Here is a 22549-nt window from a genome sequence, read left to right on the forward strand (position 1 = left end):
GGGAGGATACATAGGGAGGGTATGAAAGGAGATAGGGACAGTGCATCTGAGGTTGTTCGGGAGACGGCCTCGTCGTGACACATCAGCCGACTGTCTCTGACTAGCAGCTCACGGTTGCTTACACCATGCTTTTTGCTGAAGATGATTGTAAAAACACACGTTTTGAAGACGAGGAAGTTTTGGTCACAACGCAGTAAACAATCAACAAGCGATTTGAGGAGAAGGCGGAAATCCGTCAAAGCGAGGTGAACGACGGTCAGCCGCAAGAAGGACCCACTATCATCCCGAGACAAGTTGCGAGAACGGGAAATTGTTGGGTTGCACCACACTTGCGTTATTCAGGTGGCGGACCGCCAACCTTGCTGTTTAGCTGGAGTGTTTGCTACTGTATTCGTATATGTCTCGGATTGCCTTGCCGAGCCGTCCGAACTGTGACACTGCACGCCCTATCATTGCGTGTTTGTTGATTGGCACTTGGCTTACTTATCATGGAATCAACATGGGTCTGTTTATTGGTTACAAAATAATCGTGTCACCCCCCGCACGAGTAATCACGACCGTGCAATCGCGTTACGCGCCAAACGCGTCCACACAGTCGGTCGAACCAATCAGATGTGTCCCTTGCTGTCCTCTGTCAGCTGGTAGCAGCTGGCTGTCGTCAGGGTGATGAAAATGACGTTTGACTGACGAACGGTAGGCGCTTTTGTGTCTTACCTTCAAACAAACAAACAAATACGCAAAAGCGACGATTGCACAAACGACATAGCTTACTGGCTTATGGAGAGCCCATATCACTATCCCTAAACTTGAAAATGTCTGCCATCCCATTTCCTGTATTTGCGCCACCGTCGGCATCCGAGACAGCCCTGGCGCCATACGAAGTTCGTATTCGTCATCCAGCATACCCGAAAGACACACCACCGCTACTTTTACTGTCAGCAGCCGACGGAATCGGGCTTGAGTATGACATGGCGATTATATCGTGCTGCATCATTTGCGCGACCGAGTGGGACAAGGGCAAATTGGCCAATGAAACTGCGTATGGCACGATCGAAACAGTGTTGCGGCCGTCGGACGGGATTCTACGCGGGCGCGAGTACTTTTTTTGTATTGATGGGTTTGAACAGTTTTGTGCGTCCAATCTGTTGTGTTCGGAAACGTTTGACGTTTCACCACCGCCGGCAAACGCCTTCTCAAACATACGTCGAGCTGACATCCGCCAGGTGCTTCTTGAGCACCTGCAGCCACGTGTCGGAAGACCATTCCTCCCTCGCCTAATTCTGCCAATCCTGCGGGAGGCCCTCCAAGTAAAGGAGCAAGCGTGCAATCTAATTTGTGGATCCAGGGCAAAGGATTGCCGGGTCCGCTTTTTCGAAGAGGACGACATGAAGTAAGGCATTCGCCACAGCACGTTGACAACGCAAAGAGAGAATAAAGAATAGGACAAGACAGGGCGTGTTTTATTGTGTTAAATTGAATTTACGACCCTATTTATGGCGCAAAATGGTCACAAAGCGATTCACTATCGAAATGAACTTAATGGCCAGCTTTTGGACAGCCGAAGAGTAGGGGGTCTGAGTCTGGTACTCGAAAGACGAAAACTCGGCAGGAACGGAGAGACCGGAATTGGGCCAAGGACTTACCCAGTTGCTGTATGTGCCCATCTCTAGTCGGGACAGTCTTGGCCGACGGTCCCCAAATGGGCCTTGGTGCCTGCGCCACAAGCTGACGGGGCACTGGGTAATATACAACAGGACAACCCGCTGATTTCCATGCTTGGGAGTACGGCCAACAACATAGCGGAAATTCTGACGCGTTCAAATTCAGCAGCAGTACTCCTGTTCGACGTGAACTGCAGCTATGAGTTCCAGAAAATCCATGAGTGGTAAGCAACAAATGATGAGAGCTGTTTTAACACAAACGTTTGCTAACATGTTAGTTGTATAAGACATCAGCCCAGTTAACTCAGATAGTACCGGGAGTTTAACTGACTTTGTCATTCCTGATGCAGATCCTGATGAAGATGTTCCTTCCGAGGATGAGATATCAGACTCGTATTCTCTTTCGGGCCAGAATTGTACAAAGAATTGTCGTTCGGATTGCCAGCAAGAAACAAGAAGGCTTCACGATCTAATCCTTGGCTTCAAGGAAAATATAGAGGATATCCAGGGTGTGTTAAAAGCTTTGGTGGCAGAAATAAGTTCATTACGGGGTTCGGTCAGAAACATTGGCAATCTTTATAATTCTCCTGACTGTTCCTCGTCGCTTTCATTAGATTAGGCTTGAGTTATATGGCCTAAACAGTTCGAATAAATGGCCTCAAAGCGGATACCTTACAGTACGAATTATTTTCCAGTACAAATAACAACTAACTTTATTAAAATCTAAAGCCACAACCTGTATTAAAACCACACAAACCCAGTTCGAAAAACACGTGATCCCGCCCCCCCCAATCCAACACGTGGAACGACAAACAAAGCCCAAAGCGAAAAGCGAAAAAATTTTCGACTCGCTGGCAATTTGTCGTTACCACCACCACCACCACCACTTTTCCACCTTTTGTCCACCATTAACGGTTTATTTTGTACAAAATAACAATTGCGCGCATATATATTGGATCGAAAAATGCGTTGGCTATTCGATTTAAATGTATATATGCGTGCGCAACCGTTCGTACAAATAAACCGTTGGGAATGGACAAAAGTGGAAAAATGGTGGTGGTGGTGGTGGTGGTAACGACAAATTGCCAGCGAGTCGAAAATTTTTTCGCTTTTCGCTTTGGGCTTTGTCGTTCCACGTGTTGGATTGGGGGTGGGGGGGCGAGATCACGTGTTTTTCGAACTGGGCTTTTGTGGCTGAAATTTTGTAACAAGTAATTCTTTGTACCGACCTACGCAAAACACTGTGGAAGGCTCCGCTTTGAGGCCATTTATTCGAAGTGTTTAGGCCATATAACTCAAGCCTTAGATTAGTGCTGTGTTTCAGACGACCACAAAACTTGAATTTTTTTTCAAATGCAAATAATTACAGCAGTTATTGTTCACCCATATTATTTTCCTGCCAAAGTTACAAAGGCCCCGGGCCAATGACATGAGGTAAATAAAAAAGACTACTTGGGGGCTGTGTGGTACGGGCCCCCTCAGAGAGGGGGTTCTCTGAGGGGGCCCGTACCACACAGCCCCCAAGTAGTCCACAGGTTAGCATTCATATCAACTTCAATAGCATATTAACTGCATAACCAAAGGATCGAAAAACGGAAAAAAGAGCTACAGGGGCGTTTAATATAATAATACGGCATTCTAATCTATCTAGCTACAGAAATGAGAGGCTTGAAAATGATTGTAATTTTAAAGCGCCAAAGTGTTGAATCGTGACTTTTGAGTAATGAGCAATTCAAACGGTGTGTTGAAACCAGTATAAACAGGGGGCAGTGTTTAGCGCGTTAATTACTGCATTGAGATACTTGTTTGGGCCTGAGCTTGTGGAGACTGCAAGAAGCTGAGAAATAAAGTCAAAGGCATCTTTTCCTTGGCAACTACTCTGTTTGTGCTTGAACTCTTTTGCAGCGGGCTTTAAAACCCCCGAGAAATACGAAACGACCGAGTTTCCGCGTACGGCCGAGAGGAGGCCGCTCCCCGAGGACTGGGCGATGCGCGGGCTTGTGTGGGCAGATCCGGCAGAAGTGGTTTTCCCGCGCAAGTATTTCGCCGTCAATGAAAGCATGGAGGAAAATGAGAGGACGTTTGAGACGCCGTCGATGGGAAAAGCAGCGTCGTGAGAGGTGTTTGTGGCTTGCGTACCAAATCGCCCAGATTGGGACGTCGGGAGATGCTGACAACAAGGGCAAGGAGGGTTGTTGGATCACGTACGATCCCGACACAAAGAAGTTTCGTCCGGCCGCCAAATGCGTGTCAGAGGTTGAAATACGGGCAACGTTTCTGGACGATGCGGCGTCGTCCCAGACACGAAGCTCGTAAGCGTCAGTTTGGGGCCAGAAAGTACACTTGGAGCAGTTTTAGTGCAAGAGCAAAAGAGCGACAAGCCAATCATTGTTCAGACTTCCGACAAAATTCAAGATATGAATAGTTAGGACTGGGGTTTCTAAGTGGTGGTTAGGAGGTAAAAATACACAAGAAGGCCAAATTCTGCAGGCTTGCTAGCGGGGTAGTTAACTAATTTATCTATCTATTCGACAGGAAAAGAAGAAATGAGAGGTCCGCCTTATCGCTTGTTCACCTCAGACACGCAGTTGTTCGAGCATTTGACAACTTGAATCCTCCAGGCACATTTCGTTGAAACACTCCGTTCGGGTCGTATTTGCTCGCAACCTCCTCCATGAACGCAATGTTTTTGTCGCCATAGCTGCCCAGAGGGTTCTGGCTGAGGTCGGCGTAATTGAGAAAGAGAAACTCGTCGTCGGCTCCATTCTCGACCGCGAAACTTTTGATGCTGTCCACCCAGGTAGTCATTTTGGAGTCGACTAGCCTTTTGAGCTTTGGGTCTTTGTACGCCACCATTCCGAGAAACAAGACAAGGTTTTCACTACGATTCTCGAGTCCGAGCACGTTGCCGCCGCTTGCTGCGGCCTGTCGGAACTGCTCCACCGATAAGCCTTGAAACACGCATTGCGCCGTGAAACCGAGCGACGGCTCCGCCTCCAGTTCTTTCACCATGCTTAGATAGGTTTCAACTGCGTAGGCCATAACTTCGCCACTGTTTTTAAATGTCAACGTCCGCCAGGCGTTGTAATTGCCCTGCGGCAACTCGAGATCATTAGTAAACCCAGCAAGCGTGTCGGTACGCATCGCCGACGTGAAGCTGCCTGGAATGTTTAAAAACTCAGCAAGTCCTGGAGTATCTGCTGTGCCGTCGACGTTATGCAGTGCGCTGCTTATAAGAGGCTCCGTGGGGGTTTCGCCCTGGGTGTAGGTCCAGAAAGCAATCGCCGAATCTGATCTGCGTCCCTCGTTGCCGAGAGTGGAAACGAACTCTTGCATCACCGATATGACTTTTGAGTTTGCCGAAAACGGAAATGCAACTGAACCTCCCCAGAGTGTGGCGGGCGCCTTGAAAGTGTTCAGATCGAAGCGTGTCACGACACCAAAATTGTTTGACCCGCCCTTTAGAGCGCGATATAAATCCGCGTTTTCGTCAGCACTAGCAGTCACGATGCTACCATTGGCGAGGACAACCTCGAACTCGGCAACACCGTCACAAGCAAAGCCACGAGCTGTCGAGTAGAATGAGTTGCCTCCGCTGAGGAGAAGCCCGCCGACGCCGACAGTATATGCCCGACCACCAAGAACCATCAGGTTGGTTTTGGAAAGCTCCTCGTAAACAGAGCCCCAGTGGGCACCGGGCTGGACTGAGGTGAGGGTCTTGTCGGCATGGTAAGTAACGGTGTTCATGGCGCCTGGATAATCAGCGTTAAATGGGCTTCTGTTTGCCTTTCTGATGTTTATACCAACTCACTAAAGTCAATTGTTACGCCATCCTGGATGTTGTTGGCTCCCGGACTTGCCGTGTGCCCAGCACCACGTACAGCGAACTTGCAGCAATGGTTGCAACGCTTTGAGCTTTGGTCGTTGTTACCGCCGGACACGCCCAGCACCTTCACGGCCGTGGCGACTTCCTCGGCGGACTGCGGAACGAAAATGCATGCTGGGGAAATTCCAGTGCTATCCAAGGACCAATAAGACGACAGAGCACTGTCATAGACAGTTGAGGTGTTTTTAGATAAGCGGTTGCCAAGGCCAGCAGCCTCGAGGACACCACACTGGAAGAAGAGCCTGGAAGGTTAGCAAGTCGCTCAAGGCTATGTAAATAGGACAAAAGAGGCTAAAACACTGTTGACATACACATTTCTCTCCGAAGTTCTGGGCTTGGCCCAAGGCAGCTACAGTCAGTGCTGTAGTAAAAAGTTGAAGCTTCATTATAATCTAGCAAAGACAAATGGACATCCAAGGTCGATGGGAGATTAGAAAACAGGTCCATGCAAGATCCGTTACACTTAGAAATCCCGGATAGTTTAATAACGTCGGCTTGGTCCATAGTCGCCAAGACCTCAACGCCCGAAACGCCTTGACCTGTTTGTCCCATTTCTGGTCCAGTCTCCTGTGACGAGGTTTTTGTTGGCCCAGTTTCGGGCTGTTCAAATACAATTTTCGGCATTCGGACTTTCCTTTATTATGTGGCACAAAATGAGAATGTTTCAATCAATGGTACTGTAGTAATTTGTCATTACTGTACAAATTACAGCAGATCGTCAATTAAAAAGAGTGAAACGTGTCACCAGTGCGTTTGTCGCAATGCTGACGATGAGAGCCAGAAATGATCCTCACATCCTACCCAAATTTGGGGCTAATTTAGGGGACGCGTCTACTGGCAGGTGACCTAAGCCGGCACAACGCCTTTCGAAACCCCGGCAAGCGATGGCGGCGACGAGACACACGATGCGAGGAGCACCACGGAACGCCATGTAATATCGGGGGGTTTAGGGATTCCGCTCGCTTCTGCTCAACTGTATCGTGAATAAGGCCGACAGACGGCGACCGGCTGCTTAAACGCCCCCAGCCCTGGGCCATCCTATATCTGTTCTCGGCCTCAACCGCCGCATTGTGAACAGCCTGGTCTGCTTTGTCTGACTTTTTCCACAATCGTCGAATACAGGTCCGCGTCTCCCAGGACTTTATCTCTTTCCCATCAATGTTCCATTTAAAGAGGACATAAGTTGTGGGGTTTTTTTTTCGCTGGGGCTCGATTGCATCCAGTTCATGCAGGGAAATATCCAAACCACGTGTCCAGGCAACCCCGTAAATCCCAAGTATATGACGTCCGCTGTATTTCCGTTTACCGTTTTCCATCTTTTCTCCATATCAGTTCTCCTGGTTGGAAACATTCTGTTTTTGATATGTCATATGTTTCTCACCTTCGTACTTTGGGGGATACCAGTAATCTTCAATGCGATACGTCGGAGCGCTTTTACTGCCATACATGATATATCTAGTACCCCAGCCACCGAGCCACCCTACAGTCTTGACGTTTCCATCTGGAGCGCTTCCAGGAAAGGGAACCAATGGCTTCTCATGCTGTCAAAGGGTTCTTGTTTCCTAACGTCCCCGAGTTGGCCACGAGTATGCCCTGTTTCAACGCTTGTATTATTGTTTGGTTGCTTATCGCTGTTTCTACTTGTATCCTGACCTTGTTCTTCCGCACCATCTCGAGAGTTGGATTCTGTGAAATAAGAATCATCTAATTCAAATAGGTCCTCCTCAGGTTTGTCGAGCAGAGTTCTGAACCATTCCTTTTGTTTGGAATCAGTAGTTCGGTCCATCGAAGCTTTAAGCTTTTCCCGACGCTCCTGCACGATCGCTATTTTGTTTTTAAAGGCGGTCTCGGAACTTTGGTTGTTGTCCTCCGGGTCTTGAGCTTCCTCGTCTAGAAGCTCTTGAGCGTCGATTTCCATCGCGTCCATTTCATTCAACTCTAGCAATCCTTCCTTAGGTTTGCTAAGCAATTCGTCATAATATTTCTTTCTGGTCGCATCTTTGCTCGCTCGCTTTAAGACCTTGAGCTTTTTGCGACGTTCTGCAGCCAAAGAAGACATAGTGCAGGCTACAACTTGGCTAGAATATGTTGTTTGCCCTCTAAAATTATACTCTCGGGTCATTGGGACGCCCAAATATTTATATTCAATCTTATTAAAACCTGTCTCGGATCTCCAGTTATGAGATACGAGTTCAATTCCAAATTAGGGTTGTTTTCATTAGACATTGAGTCCGTTGGAGTCAGTGCATGCCTTAGAGGAGGCCCCAAAATTTGTCTAAAGCTGTAAATTAAAACCTCTATTGGATTTATCAGGCATGGCACAGTTTTGTATCAGCTACGAACTAATGTTTGCTGCGACAAAATCCCGAATTTGGGATAAATGGTAAAGACTCATTTGGGGAAAGTAATGGTCATATTTCGGGCTGAGAAAACCCATATTTAATTTCAAGACTTTCTTTAGTCCCGTCAAGCGGTTTTTGCTTGTTCGCTTCCTTTTCTTCTCAATGGTCCGCAAGATGAAGTTGCTTTCATGTTGCAGATGGATTAGTGGACGCTGCGGTAGGAAAAACGGGAGTTCAACAAACGATACAGCCAAAATAATGAAGCATGAGTCGACTGAGTCAGTCGTTTTTGCCACCGCTAAAGCCTGTTGACGCACACAACGTACACGTGGGTCGGGCATGAATCGGTAGGAGAGCCATGTATTGGTCTACGTTGCGCTATATAGCCTAAAGAGCACTGAACGGCTTTTATCCTGCGCTGAGCGCTGACTAAGCCCCTGTAGTCATGTGACCTGTGTCTCTATCTTCTGCAACACCTGTCACTTCTCCCAGCCGAAAGAAATACAAATCATACGGAAGATTCAACGCACCGAGTAGTTACACCATTTAGGCTTCATCAACAACCTAACATATAATTGGTTGTTTATGTCGCGACCACACGTTCTGCTGGGGACGCGGGTGAGGCTAAAGCAGCTCAACCCTATAACCGCACCCAAAGAAAATGATAACGTTGGGCTCCACATCTCCGACCCCCCTAAAGTCCGGCCCCTAAAAATATCTACTCAGCCACGTCAACCCTTTGTTTTATTTTATAAATATCTAGACGAATTTTTCACTTTAGAACTTGCATTTTGAAGATTCTTGCTCCAAACTTTCCAATGAAACAGTACACTGAAAATCAGCTTCTTGCTGCCATTTCTGACATAAGAAATGGCAAATCAGTTCACAAAACCTCGCAAAAATGGGGTATTCCTCGGAGTACCCTTCACGATCGTTTAAAGGGGGCCCAGTCAATTCAACAAGCGAAAAGATTTTGTCAAAGGCTTTCACAGGAGCAGGAGACCTATTTGGCAGATTGGGTACTTGCGCAGGCCGCGTTAGGCCTTCCGCCAACGCATCAAGAACTACGCTATTTTGCGGAACGAATTCTTCAGGCCGCCGGAGAAAGAAAAAGCCTTGGGAAACATTGGGTTAGCCGTTTTATAGCCCGATATCCAATTTTGAAAACCCAAAGGCCCCGGCGAATAGAAAATGCCCGGGTTAATGGGGCTACAACCGAGGTAATTAAATCTTGGTGGTCCTATTTGAAAAATCCCGTTATCGATACTATAAAACCGGCCAACCGTTGGAATATGGACGAAACAGGTATAATGGAAGGCAAAGGATCTAATGGCCTGGTGTTAGGGCGTAATAAAATCCGGCCATTACAGCGAAAAGAGCCTGGAACGCGGGGTTGGACGAGCATAATCGAATGTGTATCAGCTACGGGGGCTGTTATACCTCCCCTCGTTATATTTAAGGGGAAAAACGTACAGCAACAATGGTTTCCAGCTGATTTAAGTCCTTTCGATACCTGGCAATTTCATGCAACAGAAAACGGGTGGACAAATAATGAAACAGGTATCGAATGGTTAAAAAAGGTGTTTATTCCAAATACCCAACCTTTAACTCCTGAAAAGCGTTTATTAGTTCTCGACGGCCACGGATCACACGTCAGCGACGAGTTTATGCTTGTTTGCCTCCAAAATAATATTCAGCTTTTATATTTACCTCCTCATTCGTCGCACGTTCTTCAACCGTTGGATTTATCGGTTTTTGGGCCGTTAAAGGAAGCTTATCGACGTCACCTGGGATTTGTAAACCAGTTTTGCTGTTCAACGGTTGTTGGGAAACGAAACTTTCTACTTTGCTATCGAAAAGCCAGATCAAAAGCATTTATAGCAAAAACCATTCAATCTGGTTGGCGTACGACGGGGTTATGGCCGGTGAACTTGGCAAAACCACTTTTAAACCCGTTTTTATTAGAAAATAGCAACGCCAACGTCGAAAAAGGTAGAAATAACGGCTTCCAAAGGGATAAAACACCGGAAAGCCCAAACCAAAAAATTAACGACCAATCTTTACTTATTTGGAAAACCCCTAAAACGACCCGAGATATTCGACTTCAACTACAGGAAATTTCCCGGTCCGAAAAAAGTAACGCCACTTCACGGCTTTTGTTTGCAAAAGTCCAAAAAAGCTTCGAAACCAAGGATATCTTATTGGCTGAAGCTCAGCAAAAAATCAGTTTGTTAAAAGCAAAATTGGAGGCGGTACGGCCGGTCAAAAGGAAAAGGGTAATTCCGGATCCCAACGAGCTTTTGGTCAGCAAAAAAAACGTTTATGAAGCACAGGAAAATAATAGGGACTGTTTAGAGGATTTGAACGATGGAGAAGAGGTTAGCGAACCGGGAGAGCCTGACAATGATTGTATTATTGTGCGTTGATAGGTTTACATTTAAATCGGTTTATAAAAGGGGTATTTCGTCGTTACATTTTTCAAGGGGGCCGGACTTTAGGGGGGTCGGAGATGTGGAGCCCAACGTTACAAAGTACGCGGCGCCAGCGCGGGCTGGGCCGGATAAGCTGCGGGGCCTCCCGCCTACATTTGTGGACGTCGGGGGACTGGATTTGTTCCGCCAAGATATTACCAAGTTTGTAGCCGCGCTGGCCACCGCCGGCGTTGACGTCGAGTTCCACCATTACTCGGGGCTTCCACACGGCGTTGAAATGATGGCGCCGGGGATCAGCAAAGCTATTGCCATGAATAAGAATACCTGCAGATTCATTTGTAGATTTTAGCCCTAGAAAACCAATCCAATAGAACATAGCGCAATAAGTGCAGAACAGGGAGATACTTTCGAAGGCTTGCATCCCCAGAGCCGGCGGGGCCAAACTGATAGGGAAACCAGTCGCAGCCCGGCTATTAAACCCTCCTTCTAGCTCCAGGCAAAATACAATGATTTCAACGCACGACGGGGGTTACAGCTGCAGCAGAACGAATTGTATTTACCAGCCGTGGGAACCAATCAAGAAATACTAGCCAATCACCCCCGCCTATCTATTTCCCGCAGCTCCCTTTCTACAATCTTCCAATGCTCAGGATGCAGTGTACCCTGAACCCAGGCGCCATTTTCCCCCCTCGCGAAAATAAATAGCTGCATTTTGGCAAGCATGAAAGAGGAGTGCTTGGGAATGACCAAAATTCCAACCGGAGTGCAACCTTTGCGCGGCTCCATAGATGCATTAGCCCTTTTTTCCTGACCCGCAGCAACAGGCGCCATGGCTGTGGTTTTCTGATTAACGCTGCCGCTCGTCTTGCTTGTAGCTGGAGACGTTACCCTGGGCACCGCCTCCGCAACTTTGCCTTTGTCGGCTGGTTCATTCCTTTCAACTTTTTCAACAACCGCTGGCGCGAATATGTTCATTTCGAACAATGGTCCTACTTTGAGACTGCTAAAAGTGACCTGGAAGCAGTCGATGCCTCCGATGATGGGGAGCCCAACGAGGCGGGAGGCGTATGCTTTCAGCTGCACCTTGGCAAGAGCGCGAAGCTGAGGCTCTGTCAAGCCGGCGTGGAGGCTCGACCGGACCGATGCCGCCGTCAGGCCTAGGGACGAAAACTTCGCCCGCGCGGTGTGGTCCCCTTGGTCCTTGGGAATCACGGCTTGGGCGGGAAGCAAAGCTTGTACAGACATGGTGAGGTTGGAAATGAACACACCGGGCTTGGGCAGTCGAGCTGTCAACGACGGAAGGCGGTCGCGGATGTTGAGAATGATGGATATATTGACAGTGCGGCGAGACTTGGGAGGCAAAGCTCTTGCCGCCGCTCTGGTGAAAAATGCAATCATGGCATCACTCTCGCTAACAAACGGCCGCCCCGATTCGCGGTCGGGAACGAGATCGCCGGGGATGAATGCGTCATGTGCGTATTTCTTGCCGTTCTTTACAGGTCCGCCTGACCCGGCGTTGCCCTGCTCGTCTGCCGCCTCCAAAGCTGACAATGACCCCTGCCGAATCTTGTCTATCACGCGCTTCGGCACCCATATATTGCGCAACTCCTGCTTTTCGGCGAACAGCGCGCGAATAATGAGCATCACCAGCCACATGATACGCATTAGTGCGAACTTTACTATTTTACTCGAGTCGAAAAATATTTCCTCTTTAATCGGCACCCTGTCGGGAGCATCTGAAATGAGGTCGTTCAGGAGGTCGTACCTCAAAGACAGGCAGGGCGGTACTTGATTCGAAAGGCCCGCAAGCGTGTAAGCCCATGCCGTCAAGAGTTCACTGAGCCCGGCACCATCCATAGTTGCGTGCGGCCAGGTCAAGCATGTCAGCGTGGCGTCTTCAAAAGACACAATGTGAAGCCACAGCTGGGGCAGGTCCGAGCGCAGGTAGTCTTCCAAACATGTGGGTACTCCATTCGGCTGTGCGAACTCATGAAATTTCGTGGGCGATGGCGCCAGGTTGATCTCTTCCGGCTCATATGTAGGCAGTTGACGACCCAGCTCGTGATCTTGAACGCGACAGTAATGAACTGCATGAGAAAATCCAAAGGCCGGTCGTTGTTCGGTGAACTCCTTAGGTACGCGAATTACCAAATGACCATTTTCCTGTTTCGGCCGTCAGTCTTTCGGAAGTTCTAGCAACGAGCGCTCAGGCTAGCTAACAAAGTTTGCCTTGCCTGATCTGCTTCGAATGCTGTTTGATCTTACATTCCTGCGAAGTCGTCCGCCAAGCTTCCTCCAATCCCCCGTCTTTATAACGCTGACGAGTGTCTCTTGCAGTTTGACTGGGTCGAGGACTTGGTCAAATTTCAGCATGGTCCAGCCCATCATGTTGCTGATTGCGCCCACTCGGTCAATTGCATTGAGTTGGAAGACGTCGTCCGTAGGGACGTTGGTCACCCGCCTGAAGCCTATATGTTTGAGGAGACTCTTCATGTTGACAGCGTTGAACTTGAATGTGAAAATTCAATGTGATATGGATTTATGCTCTAAGGGCGAGTTACTGCTCAATCTGTTAAATAAATACCGATGTGGCATCTTTATTTTTACGGACTTGCTGAAATGACATGTTTTATTTGCGGGCGTGCAATCGCACGTACGCAAAACAACTAAACTCAAACTTCGTGATAAGTACGATTGGATTATAAAAGTGGAGTTCGGTTCAGCGTGACCTGCGATCGACGCGACCTTAATTCGGTCGAGTAGATATGCTCCCTAAAACGGGCTCCTTCAGCGCTTGTCCTTAGTGGACAGAAAAACGGTCAACACTTGGGGACCAAACCCGGTCGCATTGAAAGATAAGGCGATGAGCCACACGACGGACCAGTGTCCAACTTTTGGGCGAACATCAATGGAAACCTCTAGCAAAAACAAAGAGGCGTACGTCAAATTGAGGTTTAGAGGAGCATGGCGTTTACAAACCCCCTGAGCTCGAAACAAAATTCTATCCGGAAGCACGGTGATAATATAAAATTGTACTCCAAGTATTTCTACTATACCTTCAGTAACATTTCCATCAGTCAAAAAAACTGCCTTTTAATCATGACTAATGCGAGAGCAGATGTCTCTTTTCTTAGACTCACATTTCGTCTTTGGAACTTGCCTGCAGTTTCGTTCCGCAATGTACATCTCTAAGCTAAAATAAAATCAGAACCCAATCGGGTCTCTTTGTCAATGTCGACTGGTTTGCGCGGTGATTACATGTTCATCAAGCCGTTTGGCATATTTAGTCAACGCCGCGATATTCGAAAAAGTCGCAAAACTCGGGCAGTTATATCATTTTATCCACAAGCTCTTTTTCCATGGTCACCGAAAAAACGTACCCTTCGTCGGGGTCAGCGGACCTGACAGGCGGATGCATAGTCACAGCGCCCTCCGTCGAAAAGCCGCCGAACAGATGCCGATAATTAATCGGCTTCCCGAACCCAAAGTCAAAGCTACTAACGTCGGCAGGCCTGTGGTTAGTTACAAACATGCTCATGGGCGGGTACGAGTCTAGTCGCAGGCTGATGGTGCTCTTGTCCCTAACAGGCGCCACCTTATGCAGCAGTTCGTCGATATGCTCGTTGTCGCAGCTGTTTGTCAGCGCGCGGATATAGGACGTTAGCTTGCTCAGCGGCGCCTCGTCCACCACTTCGGCGACCGTCAATGGAGTGACAGGGCTCGTATCTGAAGTAGCGCAGCCCAACGCGTTGCGCATCAGTCCCTGGGGCAAGGGTGGGCGGCAAAGCCGCGGTCGTAGGTTGATAGCCTCGCCCCACCACAAAACCATATCTCGCGAGGGGTTGTACAAGGTAGCCCTCACTCTAGCAATCGGTAAAAACAATACAACAAACAAAATCGGTATTCTCATGCATGGTAACTAGCTAACTGTAACTATCTACGTGTTACATGAATCTGTTGAAGATTCTGCGACGTGTTCCGAGATCACGTGGTTCACAACGTGATCTCTCTACACGCATGTCAGACCGCGCATCAACACTTTCCAAGTATCTCTGCCTGCAAGTAGATAATACATTCCCGAAAGTAGTTTTCGCTGTCTTGGGTCTGGGTAGAAGCTCGCGGAGTCTCTCGAAGGGGCAGCCGTCGCCGACGCCTGCGGCCAGGCCCAGCTTGCGCCATATCCCCTGGCGTTTCGGGGCTATGCAACCAAAAAGGCAGCTGAGGCTGGCTGCTCGGAGACGGGGACAAAACTGCCTCTCCAATCTTCAAAGGAGCCATCAAAAATTGCACAGAAAAACTGTCAAAATAACGCTCATAATTTATTGACTGCACCAATGGTGAGTCGAACATAATTTTATCAACCTCAACTGCTATGCGGCGCATACACTTTGGCCGCAACCATTGGTTTATTCAACACCAACCATGCCGATGTGTCCCAGTCCCTTTCGGATGCTTTGTCATGCCGCATTCCCCAGGCACAACAAAGGGCCCGCGGAAGCAAGCACGTGAGGTGATGGAACGACCTGTTTGTCTTTATCGATAAAACGCTACTCTGTTCTGCCATTCCACATCGAATTATAGCGTCTTTTATTAATCGGCCAGACGCGCAACAGGTGCCGCACAAAGCCCCGCATCGCTAATGTCCGCGCCAGGCGTCGGCTCAAGCAGAAATGGCTGCCGCACGGGTACAGGAACAAATTGACTCGCTCGTCCAAATGATTTGACCACTCATTTATTGCTAGGAATAGGAATGTCCTACTTGACCCGTATCTCGACCTTCCCTTACCCTCCGCGGCCGTTGCCTAGACATTGTGCACAAGCTCGTCCTCTGCCGCCGGCAGATGCGGATGCCCGAGTGGTTGCGAGAGAAGCTGGCCAAAACCTCGACGCCCTTCAAACGCTCATGTTTAGGTATTCGCTCGATTCTTCTACCGAGTACTTCTGCGGCGCTTCAGTTGAGTCTCAGCTCAGGGAGCGACATCGTGAAATGAAAACCAAAACCGAGGACGAGATCGACTTTGCATCGGCCCTGGACCGCGCAATGGAGGGCCTCGCCACCAGAGGACAGTTCTTCGAATGCGGCCCATACATCTGGCCCAGGGGTTTTCAGAAAGCCTTCCAAGACTGCCACGTCTTCGTAGACAAGTACGTAGCCCGACGACTGGACAACGGTTTCACTGTCACAGCCGAAAAACAGGCATTTACCGAGGCAAATGAGGAAAAAGGGAGATACATCTTTTTGGACGCGTTGGCCGAAGACTTCCCCGACACCGTCGAGCTTCGGTACCAAATTCTGGGCGTGCTGTTCGCCGGCCGCGACATCACGGCCTCACTCATTAGTTGGGTGTTTTACGACATCTTTTGTCGTGTGTGGTTTGTGGTAGCTATTTGGTTTGATTTGAATGGTGAGTAAATTTTGGGGTTGATGGTGATTAAAAAACTAGGCGGGACGTGGAATAATATGGGAAGCCTTACGTGATTAGCAGAAAATGTAGTTTTGAGGACCAAATATGCGAGCGGGCTCTTTTACTGCAATTGTCGCCTCGCTCATACTTATAGAAAACGGGTAGACTTTAGGGCTAAGCCACAACACCCGTCACACGCCACATTCTGCAGAACTGGTAATAGAGGTAAACGTTGTAACGTTATCCACCGCATCTTGCTAAGGTCCTAAAATTCAGCTATTGCCCCCTGTTCACATGCCTGCAAATTGCAGCTAGTGGGCTCCATTAAACCCCTTTCCGGGCTGCAGGTCATCCGCACGTCAGCTGGCGCTGGATGCTTCTTCATCTTCATCAGCATCCGTCAGGGCGGCGCCTTCCTCGCTCCTCTCTTACTTTCCATGGCACTGGGGTAGAAGGCTGTTCGGTCCGATATAAAATTATTAACCGGCCTTAAACGACAAACCACCCATTTCGAGTTCATTATACAGCCTTTTTGGGTCCATTCCTAAGGTATTTGAACACGTGAAAGAGCTCTTACTGCACTAGTGGTATGTGCGCCGAAAAAGGTAAGGGCGCCTTGGCTACACGAAGATCTCATTTTGAGGGCGTGATATCTGGTTTCTCGAAAAGCGGCAAGAAAACAACATGTTCCATATCAACAATGCCTATACAAAAATTGAAGCCCACCACTAGATTTCACCAAAGTAAGTATCAGTGGTATGAAAACAAAGGTTAAAATACCAACAGAGCTTATTTGCCCTCCGTCCATGCTTCGTGTACATCCTCCCAACTTATTTGAATGTCATGTAATTGGGCTTGGTAGCTCATTTCCCATTTTCGTTCCTTTGTGTCCCGTACCAGTAGTACCACAAATATGAAGACCTTGTCACGAACAAGAACAGTGTCTTAACGCGGCTTCGGTGGCGGCGGTTTGGGCACACCGGTCGTGTCGTATGCGCCGCGCATCAAACTCGGTTTGATGGTTTGCATGATCATTTCGGCAAAATAGCACGTTTATGCTGGTGTAACTGATGAAAAGGTTAGGCACTGTCTCTGAATCCTAAGGTGAGGTCCAGGTTGAAGGCATACCCTTTCTTTTGGCAGCTTTCCTTATTTCAAGAGGTTTAAGTTACCCGGCTCTCGTGTAGAGGTGTTGAGCGAGGGCAGAGGATAGAATGGGAGGGCAGAGGTTAAGGACGAGATTTTGGGACAAAGAGTCCCGACATGTGGGAGACGTATGAAATTTATAGAATTGAGAAGTGCAATGTGTAGAAAAAAGGGGGACGATTCCGGATCTTACCGTAATGAGATCTCGCTGTGTATCTTGGCGTACCACAAGGTTTGTTTTGAGGGTTTTGAGCGTCTAATACAGAACTTCTGTGCTGCTTTCGTAAGAGAGGGGGGGTCTCAATTGGAAATCTAAGGTCAAGTAAAAATGGTAGCAAGGTCGTTTCTGGTTACATATCGTACCTGCTAGCGAATAACATCTCTATTGTAGACGCCTTCCGGGCACCAGATTCTGACTTCGAAAGCCAAGCTAGAAAGGCCACTCAGGACAGATGCTGAGCAACCCTGCCAAGTTAAAAGATGCAGGGAGCCAGTCACTAGGGAGGAGTTTGTTATGTCGAACGACATGGCAACACCACCCACCGAACAAAAGGATATCATCCCTACTGCCCCCAAGATCAGGCATTTGAAAAGTGCTGTTTCCGGAATTTCTGTCATTCTCAAACCCTTTCTACACATCTGTGATCTAGACTTTTTGCCACTGTCAGCCCAGACCGTTGGTTTGTAGCCGGCTGGGCGTCTCTTTTAATTAATTATAATAAGTGAACAATGTGACATTTGGACCCTGAGATGACCGGACCCTAACCCTGACCCCTGACCAACAACCCACTTAAGATGATGCCCTTTATCCGCGTCGCGTCAAGCTCCATAACTTTGTTTCTTTATCTTTCCTCAGAGTAAAATCTTCGTCGATAGGTAATATAATTACCCTGGCCGTGACAAAAAAGACAAACCCACAACAATACCTTCGTCAAAGAAGTCCAGTGCAACATGGCAATCAAAGCTTAAAGGTCAGTGCTTCCTTCTCCTCTCATTTTCTTTTCCAGGTTTCATGGCTTACTGCCGTTCCGTCAGCTTCTTTTGTCTATTGCCAGTAGTGAGTCACAGGCCGAGTTCTTGCTACTGATACGGAAGTATAAAGACGCCTGTAGGGAACTCTAGATCAGCAACCCAAAATATCAGCTCTTCTCTGATAGAAGAGGTAATAAGCATTATGTCCAACTGGCCTTGTATGCACAAGATTTATCGTTAAGGGATGGAAGCTCCGGTGCTATTCGAGCCTGGCATTGGTTGTACCACCTTCAATTTTTTGTCGCAAGGTACTTGTACGCTTCATAAGATAAAATATTCTTCGCCTCTTGATGCAGTAGTACGATGAAGGTTTCGTTACGAGTACTGCTTTTGATGCAACGCTCGAGGCGTCGATAATGTCCACTATTCATATCATTATTAGCTGGATTTCCATACTGGATTATTGTTTGGCGTACTGTGGTTTGACTTATAAATTCTAGCATCCCCCTTTTTTGATTCTGGGACTTCAGTGGGCAGTTCGCAGGGCCGATACATCCAACAAACCCGCAAATAGTTTTGGCGCCCTTCGAGTAGGATGGCGATCCAGTGACTCTCGGAATCACCTCGTACTTCTAGAAAGTCGCCACGGTTGTACTCAATGCCAGCTTCTGATATTATCGTTAGGTTGTGCGATTTGCCTGGACTATTGAATTAGAAACGCTTACTGGTATAACTTGCGCTTGCACTCAAGTCCCACCAATCTCGCAATCCTCGTTTTTTCCGCTTCTGGACACCATATCGAATAGGGTGACCAGTGGGCATTGCATCGCGTTTGGTCGCCACTTTGCGGGGTATATTTGCGTTGATCTGCACCCTGCAATAGTCTTCGCCCTAACTTAGCTCCTTTACAAATGCGCTGAAGGTTGACAAAAGGATGGAATGCAGTCTCTCAGGGGTACTGCCGTTAGTTACGTTTGGGCGCAAGAACGTGATGATGATCCAAGCCTAGACTGATATGTAGCAAATCTCCCATCGGTCTTCACCTTCATGGAGCCTTTTTGAAAGTATGACTTGGGGGAGCAATCCAAATGTTAGGCAGACGCGTGCTCTTCACCCCGACCCGATTTATCTCCGAGACAATGCTCCTTTTCTTTTATTGAATGTACTGAAAAGTACCACAGTCGAAATTTAGCAAGCTCCTTACTGCTAAGCTCTTGACTGTGATACTCCCGAAGCACATTGGATGTTCGAAACCTGCAAGGGACTAGACCTTGTCTCAACGTTATGAAACGTCTCAGGGAGGCCGGGGAAAAAGTTATAACGGGTCTTCAAAGCAATTCTGAAGAAAGTCCGACACAAGCAAGACGACTGTGAGTAGATCGTTGTCCACATGTAACCAAAAGCGATGATGTTCTTCCAGTCAAGCTTCCTGAAACTTGAAATGAATTCATCAGCATCCGGCTTACAAACGAGGAGCAAAAAGGCCTCTAGGCGGTTCAGACTGGGTTTAGCAACTTGGTTATTGACGTTTTAAAGCCGTTTATGGAGTAGTTTTTTGGGGACTATTAGAATACAATTGAATTGACTGGTCAAATCGCTTATTTCATTCGGATCGAAAGATTTCCCCAAAGACCAGGTAGTTGATCGCAGTTTAGATAGAATTTCCTGCATTGGGCTAGCGATGCGAGAATTCGAATTCTGGGAATTGCTAGGGCGACAGGGGGTGTGGGAAAATCCGGAGTGGATCAGGAAAAAGCCAAGTGACAGGGATACTAAGGCTGTAAGTAGCATGTTTAGGATTTGGTCACTCTTGCTCGGCTTGCGATGCTGATTGCTTTTGCGAAATGGTTACCACCCGCGCGCAGCTTTTACGCCAATAGCTTAATTAAATGCGCACTGCTTTTTGTGATGATCTGTAAGAGAAATGGCTAAGGATAAAATTCGCAATAAAGCAGGATCAAAATAGGCCACATGATAATGGGTGCAAGGCACACAATAAGCTGTAGTTAAATTCTGTCCTTGTTGATTCTTAGCTTAAGGTTCAAGAACAGTAGAAAAGCTATGAGGCAACAGCACAGGCAGCTTCTGGTGTGTCGTAACCCCATTCACATCTTTATCTAGACCTGAAGGTTCCACCAACATCTCAGCACACGTCATTTCCTTCTTGTGTTTCTCTCCCGTTCAGGCGAGGACATCAGCCTAAGGCCAGCATATCCTGAATCTCACCCAGAAATTTCAAAGTGCTATGACCACAGTGCCATGAATTACAGCGGTTGTAAACACAGCAATCCGTTCTGGCACTAAACTCCACGCCCAACCGCACCTTAGCAGCCAGCTTCAGCCACTGGTCCAGCATCTGTTAGTTAACCCATCGCCATCATCTCCGACGTGCGGCCCAATTCTGGTGGGGCCGAAGACGATGCGAATATTATCACTGTCTGTGGCGTTATAGACTATATAAGCCCTACTGTCATACGGAATTCTCAAAGGAGGTCATCTTCTATGTACATTCTACAGCGACACAGCTTAAATTAGGGCATCTCGGGAATGTGAGAGTCCTAGCAATACAAGTGATTCAATTTGACTTTGTTGATTGAGTGAAAAATGGCGGAATACTTAGCAGAAGTGCAATTTTAGGTCGATATGTGCCAGTTTAGGCGAGAAACCGGTGGGACTGCCAGCGCTCAAGCTCTCTCTAAATACGAAGTTGCCTGGTGTACGAAAATGTTGCTTATTCAAGGCAAAACATCCACTCTGGTTTCGTGCAATGGAGCGCCCCGTGAAACATTCCGCCGCCGGCGGAGCCGACGTTATCTGCGCAATGTCCGCCAGGAGATAAAGTCAACTGTGGGACCTCTGTAACAGGGCCTTTATGTTGTTATTTGCCGGTGCGATAGGAAAGTTGAAGGCCTGGTAGGAGAGGTTTGCACCAGCTTCTGCCTTAGTGTTGAGGTTGCTAGGACTCGGATATGTCGCCCGGCCACAAGAGGCATAGTTGGGCGACAAAAACACACATTTAGCCGAGGAGATTCCATGTACTCCTGCGCCGAAATTTTCCGGGAGAAGTTTCTGGTCAGTTATCAACATAATTCTATCGAACTCATATCGGGTGGAGCCTCACTCTACCCAGCTTTTGGCACAAGTTCATCGACAGCCGCAGCCAGTATCTCCAACCTAAAGAGGAGCAGGAACACCCAAACCCTCGCCACATCTTGATAACGAAATGTCGCCTGTGGCAAGGTCGAACCGAAATCCAAGTTCCAAAAAACCTGAGACATCCAACGCAGCATAGACGCCAGAAGGTTAACTATATGCTCGAATTAGCGATTCCCCCTCCAGCTAAGAACGCTACAGCCGGCGAGAACTTTACCTGCTCCTATTTTCAGTTCGTTTTGGAAAGCCACTTTGGCAAGCCACCAAGTGCTTCGAAGTGAGCATGGATCAAAGCGCTGGGCGATGTGCAAACTTTACCTGACTTATAGACTAACATGTACTGGTAGGTAACGCCTTCTACACCTTGATATCGAGTTCAGGGCCGGTCATCATTTATTCGGTCTCGAGTCCAGTGACTGCGTTCAATAACGTTGGTGGCGGCTGGGTCAAAGCCCCAATTTCGACCAACGCTTGGTTTTGGATCGTCTTGCCATAGTCATATTGTATGACGCCGCTTTCCCAACCATCGCGACTTCCAACAACTACATCACCGAGCTGCATATCGCGTTGTTTGCTTGGTGCGCCACCCCCTGACCCAACCATCAATACGATGCGGAAATTAGGGAAGCTGCGGATCACGTCTCTCGCCGTTTATTGGTAGCAGCGATTGCATACTCATTCTTGGACATAACAGCAACGACGACGTGGTGAGCCCCATAGTTCCGAGAGCATAGGTGTTATTATCATTTTGTTGGACTGCTTTCGGGGGGTAATGTTTTTCATCAAGAAATGTGCGGGCGGCGGCGAATTCCGCGGGAATAGCACAGATCCAGCCGACAGTGTACACTTCGGAATCAGACATGGCGGGTATTCGAATGACGGCGGCAGAAGAGGACCGGCGATATGTGGCACTCACGACAAGATTCTTGCTCAATAATTGTATGGATGGGGTTGATGTAAAGTTCGAACGGGCGAGAGTTTTAAGCGGAAGAGGTTGAAATAAAATTAAGACAAGCGGGGTAACGTTGGGTACCGCTTTTTCGGCACCCCCTTTTGCGGCACCTAAATAATACAGCATGTGACATTTGGACCATGAGATCACCAGACCCTAACCCTGACCCTGGACCAACGACCCACCAGGGTGATACCTTTATCGACGTCGCGTCAAGCTCAGAACTTTGTTTGTTTCCTTTCCTCTCCTCAGAGTAGAATCTTCGTCGATAGGCGCCAATAGACTAGCTTCCGTGCTATGCTTACCCTGGCCGTGACACAATTCTACTCTCAAAAGAATCGCTGGCCTAGCGATTAACAAATAAGGCGCAACAACCTATCTTTACGGCGCTGGCGAGCGACGAAAATAAATCCGCACTCGACAGACCCGACCCGACCGGAGTTCGACAGGAACGTCAATTCCAGTCCCCGACCACGATCGATCCGACCTATGCCCAGGCTGAAGGACCATCCACCTGCGAGCAGGAAATCACACAGATTGATTACGAACCAGACGGAGCAAACAGACCGCCCCATCGACGACCCGACCCGATCAGAAAGC

At 48.1% G+C, this 22549-nt stretch overlaps 8 protein-coding genes across 8 annotated transcripts; 3 read left to right on the forward strand and 5 right to left on the reverse strand.

Moving 5' to 3' along the window:
* Positions 1 to 812: 812 nt before the first annotated feature.
* PpBr36_11433 (uncharacterized protein) lies at positions 813 to 4090 on the forward strand (the record flags this gene model as incomplete). Its single annotated transcript, XM_029898533.1, has 2 exons — positions 813 to 1131; positions 3567 to 4090. The coding sequence occupies 2 exons, from the start codon at positions 813 to 815 to the stop codon at positions 3776 to 3778; spliced, it is 531 nt and encodes a 176-aa protein (XP_029743146.1). The 3' UTR covers positions 3779 to 4090.
* A 142-nt stretch (positions 4091 to 4232) lies between these two features.
* PpBr36_11434 (uncharacterized protein) lies at positions 4233 to 5933 on the reverse strand (the record flags this gene model as incomplete). The annotated part of the gene is made up of 3 exons (XM_029898534.1): positions 4233 to 5413; positions 5473 to 5776; positions 5859 to 5933. 3 exons carry the CDS (start codon positions 5931 to 5933, stop codon positions 4233 to 4235), a joined length of 1560 nt encoding a protein of 519 aa, XP_029743154.1.
* Positions 5934 to 6875: 942 nt separating this feature from the next.
* Positions 6876 to 7606, reverse strand: PpBr36_11435 (uncharacterized protein; the record flags this gene model as incomplete). Its single annotated transcript, XM_029898535.1, has 2 exons — positions 6876 to 7088; positions 7115 to 7606. The coding sequence occupies 2 exons, from the start codon at positions 7604 to 7606 to the stop codon at positions 6876 to 6878; spliced, it is 705 nt and encodes a 234-aa protein (XP_029743148.1).
* Positions 7607 to 10292: 2686 nt separating this feature from the next.
* Positions 10293 to 10670, forward strand: PpBr36_11436 (uncharacterized protein; the record flags this gene model as incomplete). Its single annotated transcript, XM_029898536.1, has 1 exon — positions 10293 to 10670. One exon carries the CDS (start codon positions 10293 to 10295, stop codon positions 10668 to 10670), a length of 378 nt encoding a protein of 125 aa, XP_029743150.1.
* Positions 10671 to 10915: 245 nt separating this feature from the next.
* PpBr36_11437 (uncharacterized protein) lies at positions 10916 to 14187 on the reverse strand (the record flags this gene model as incomplete). Its single annotated transcript, XM_029898537.1, has 3 exons — positions 13702 to 14187; positions 13462 to 13514; positions 10916 to 12387 (listed from the first exon to the last, which is right to left on the reverse strand). The coding sequence occupies exons 1-3, from the start codon at positions 14148 to 14150 to the stop codon at positions 10916 to 10918; spliced, it is 1974 nt and encodes a 657-aa protein (XP_029743149.1). The 5' UTR covers positions 14151 to 14187.
* An 884-nt stretch (positions 14188 to 15071) lies between these two features.
* Positions 15072 to 15781, forward strand: PpBr36_11438 (uncharacterized protein; the record flags this gene model as incomplete). Its single annotated transcript, XM_029898538.1, has 2 exons — positions 15072 to 15694; positions 15766 to 15781. The coding sequence occupies 2 exons, from the start codon at positions 15072 to 15074 to the stop codon at positions 15779 to 15781; spliced, it is 639 nt and encodes a 212-aa protein (XP_029743152.1).
* A 2322-nt stretch (positions 15782 to 18103) lies between these two features.
* Positions 18104 to 18546, reverse strand: PpBr36_11439 (uncharacterized protein; the record flags this gene model as incomplete). Its single annotated transcript, XM_029898539.1, has 2 exons — positions 18104 to 18267; positions 18321 to 18546. Coding segments are annotated over 2 exons (390 nt in total), but the record flags the coding sequence as incomplete, so codon positions are not given.
* A 2844-nt stretch (positions 18547 to 21390) lies between these two features.
* PpBr36_11440 (uncharacterized protein) lies at positions 21391 to 21859 on the reverse strand (the record flags this gene model as incomplete). The annotated part of the gene is made up of 2 exons (XM_029898540.1): positions 21391 to 21638; positions 21673 to 21859. 2 exons carry the CDS (start codon positions 21857 to 21859, stop codon positions 21391 to 21393), a joined length of 435 nt encoding a protein of 144 aa, XP_029743153.1.
* Between the last annotated feature and the right edge of the window lie 690 nt (positions 21860 to 22549).

Source organism: Pyricularia pennisetigena (assembly GCF_004337985.1).
Source record: "Pyricularia pennisetigena strain Br36 chromosome Unknown Pyricularia_pennisetigena_Br36_Scf_26, whole genome shotgun sequence".
Lineage (NCBI taxonomy): Eukaryota > Fungi > Ascomycota > Sordariomycetes > Magnaporthales > Pyriculariaceae > Pyricularia > Pyricularia pennisetigena.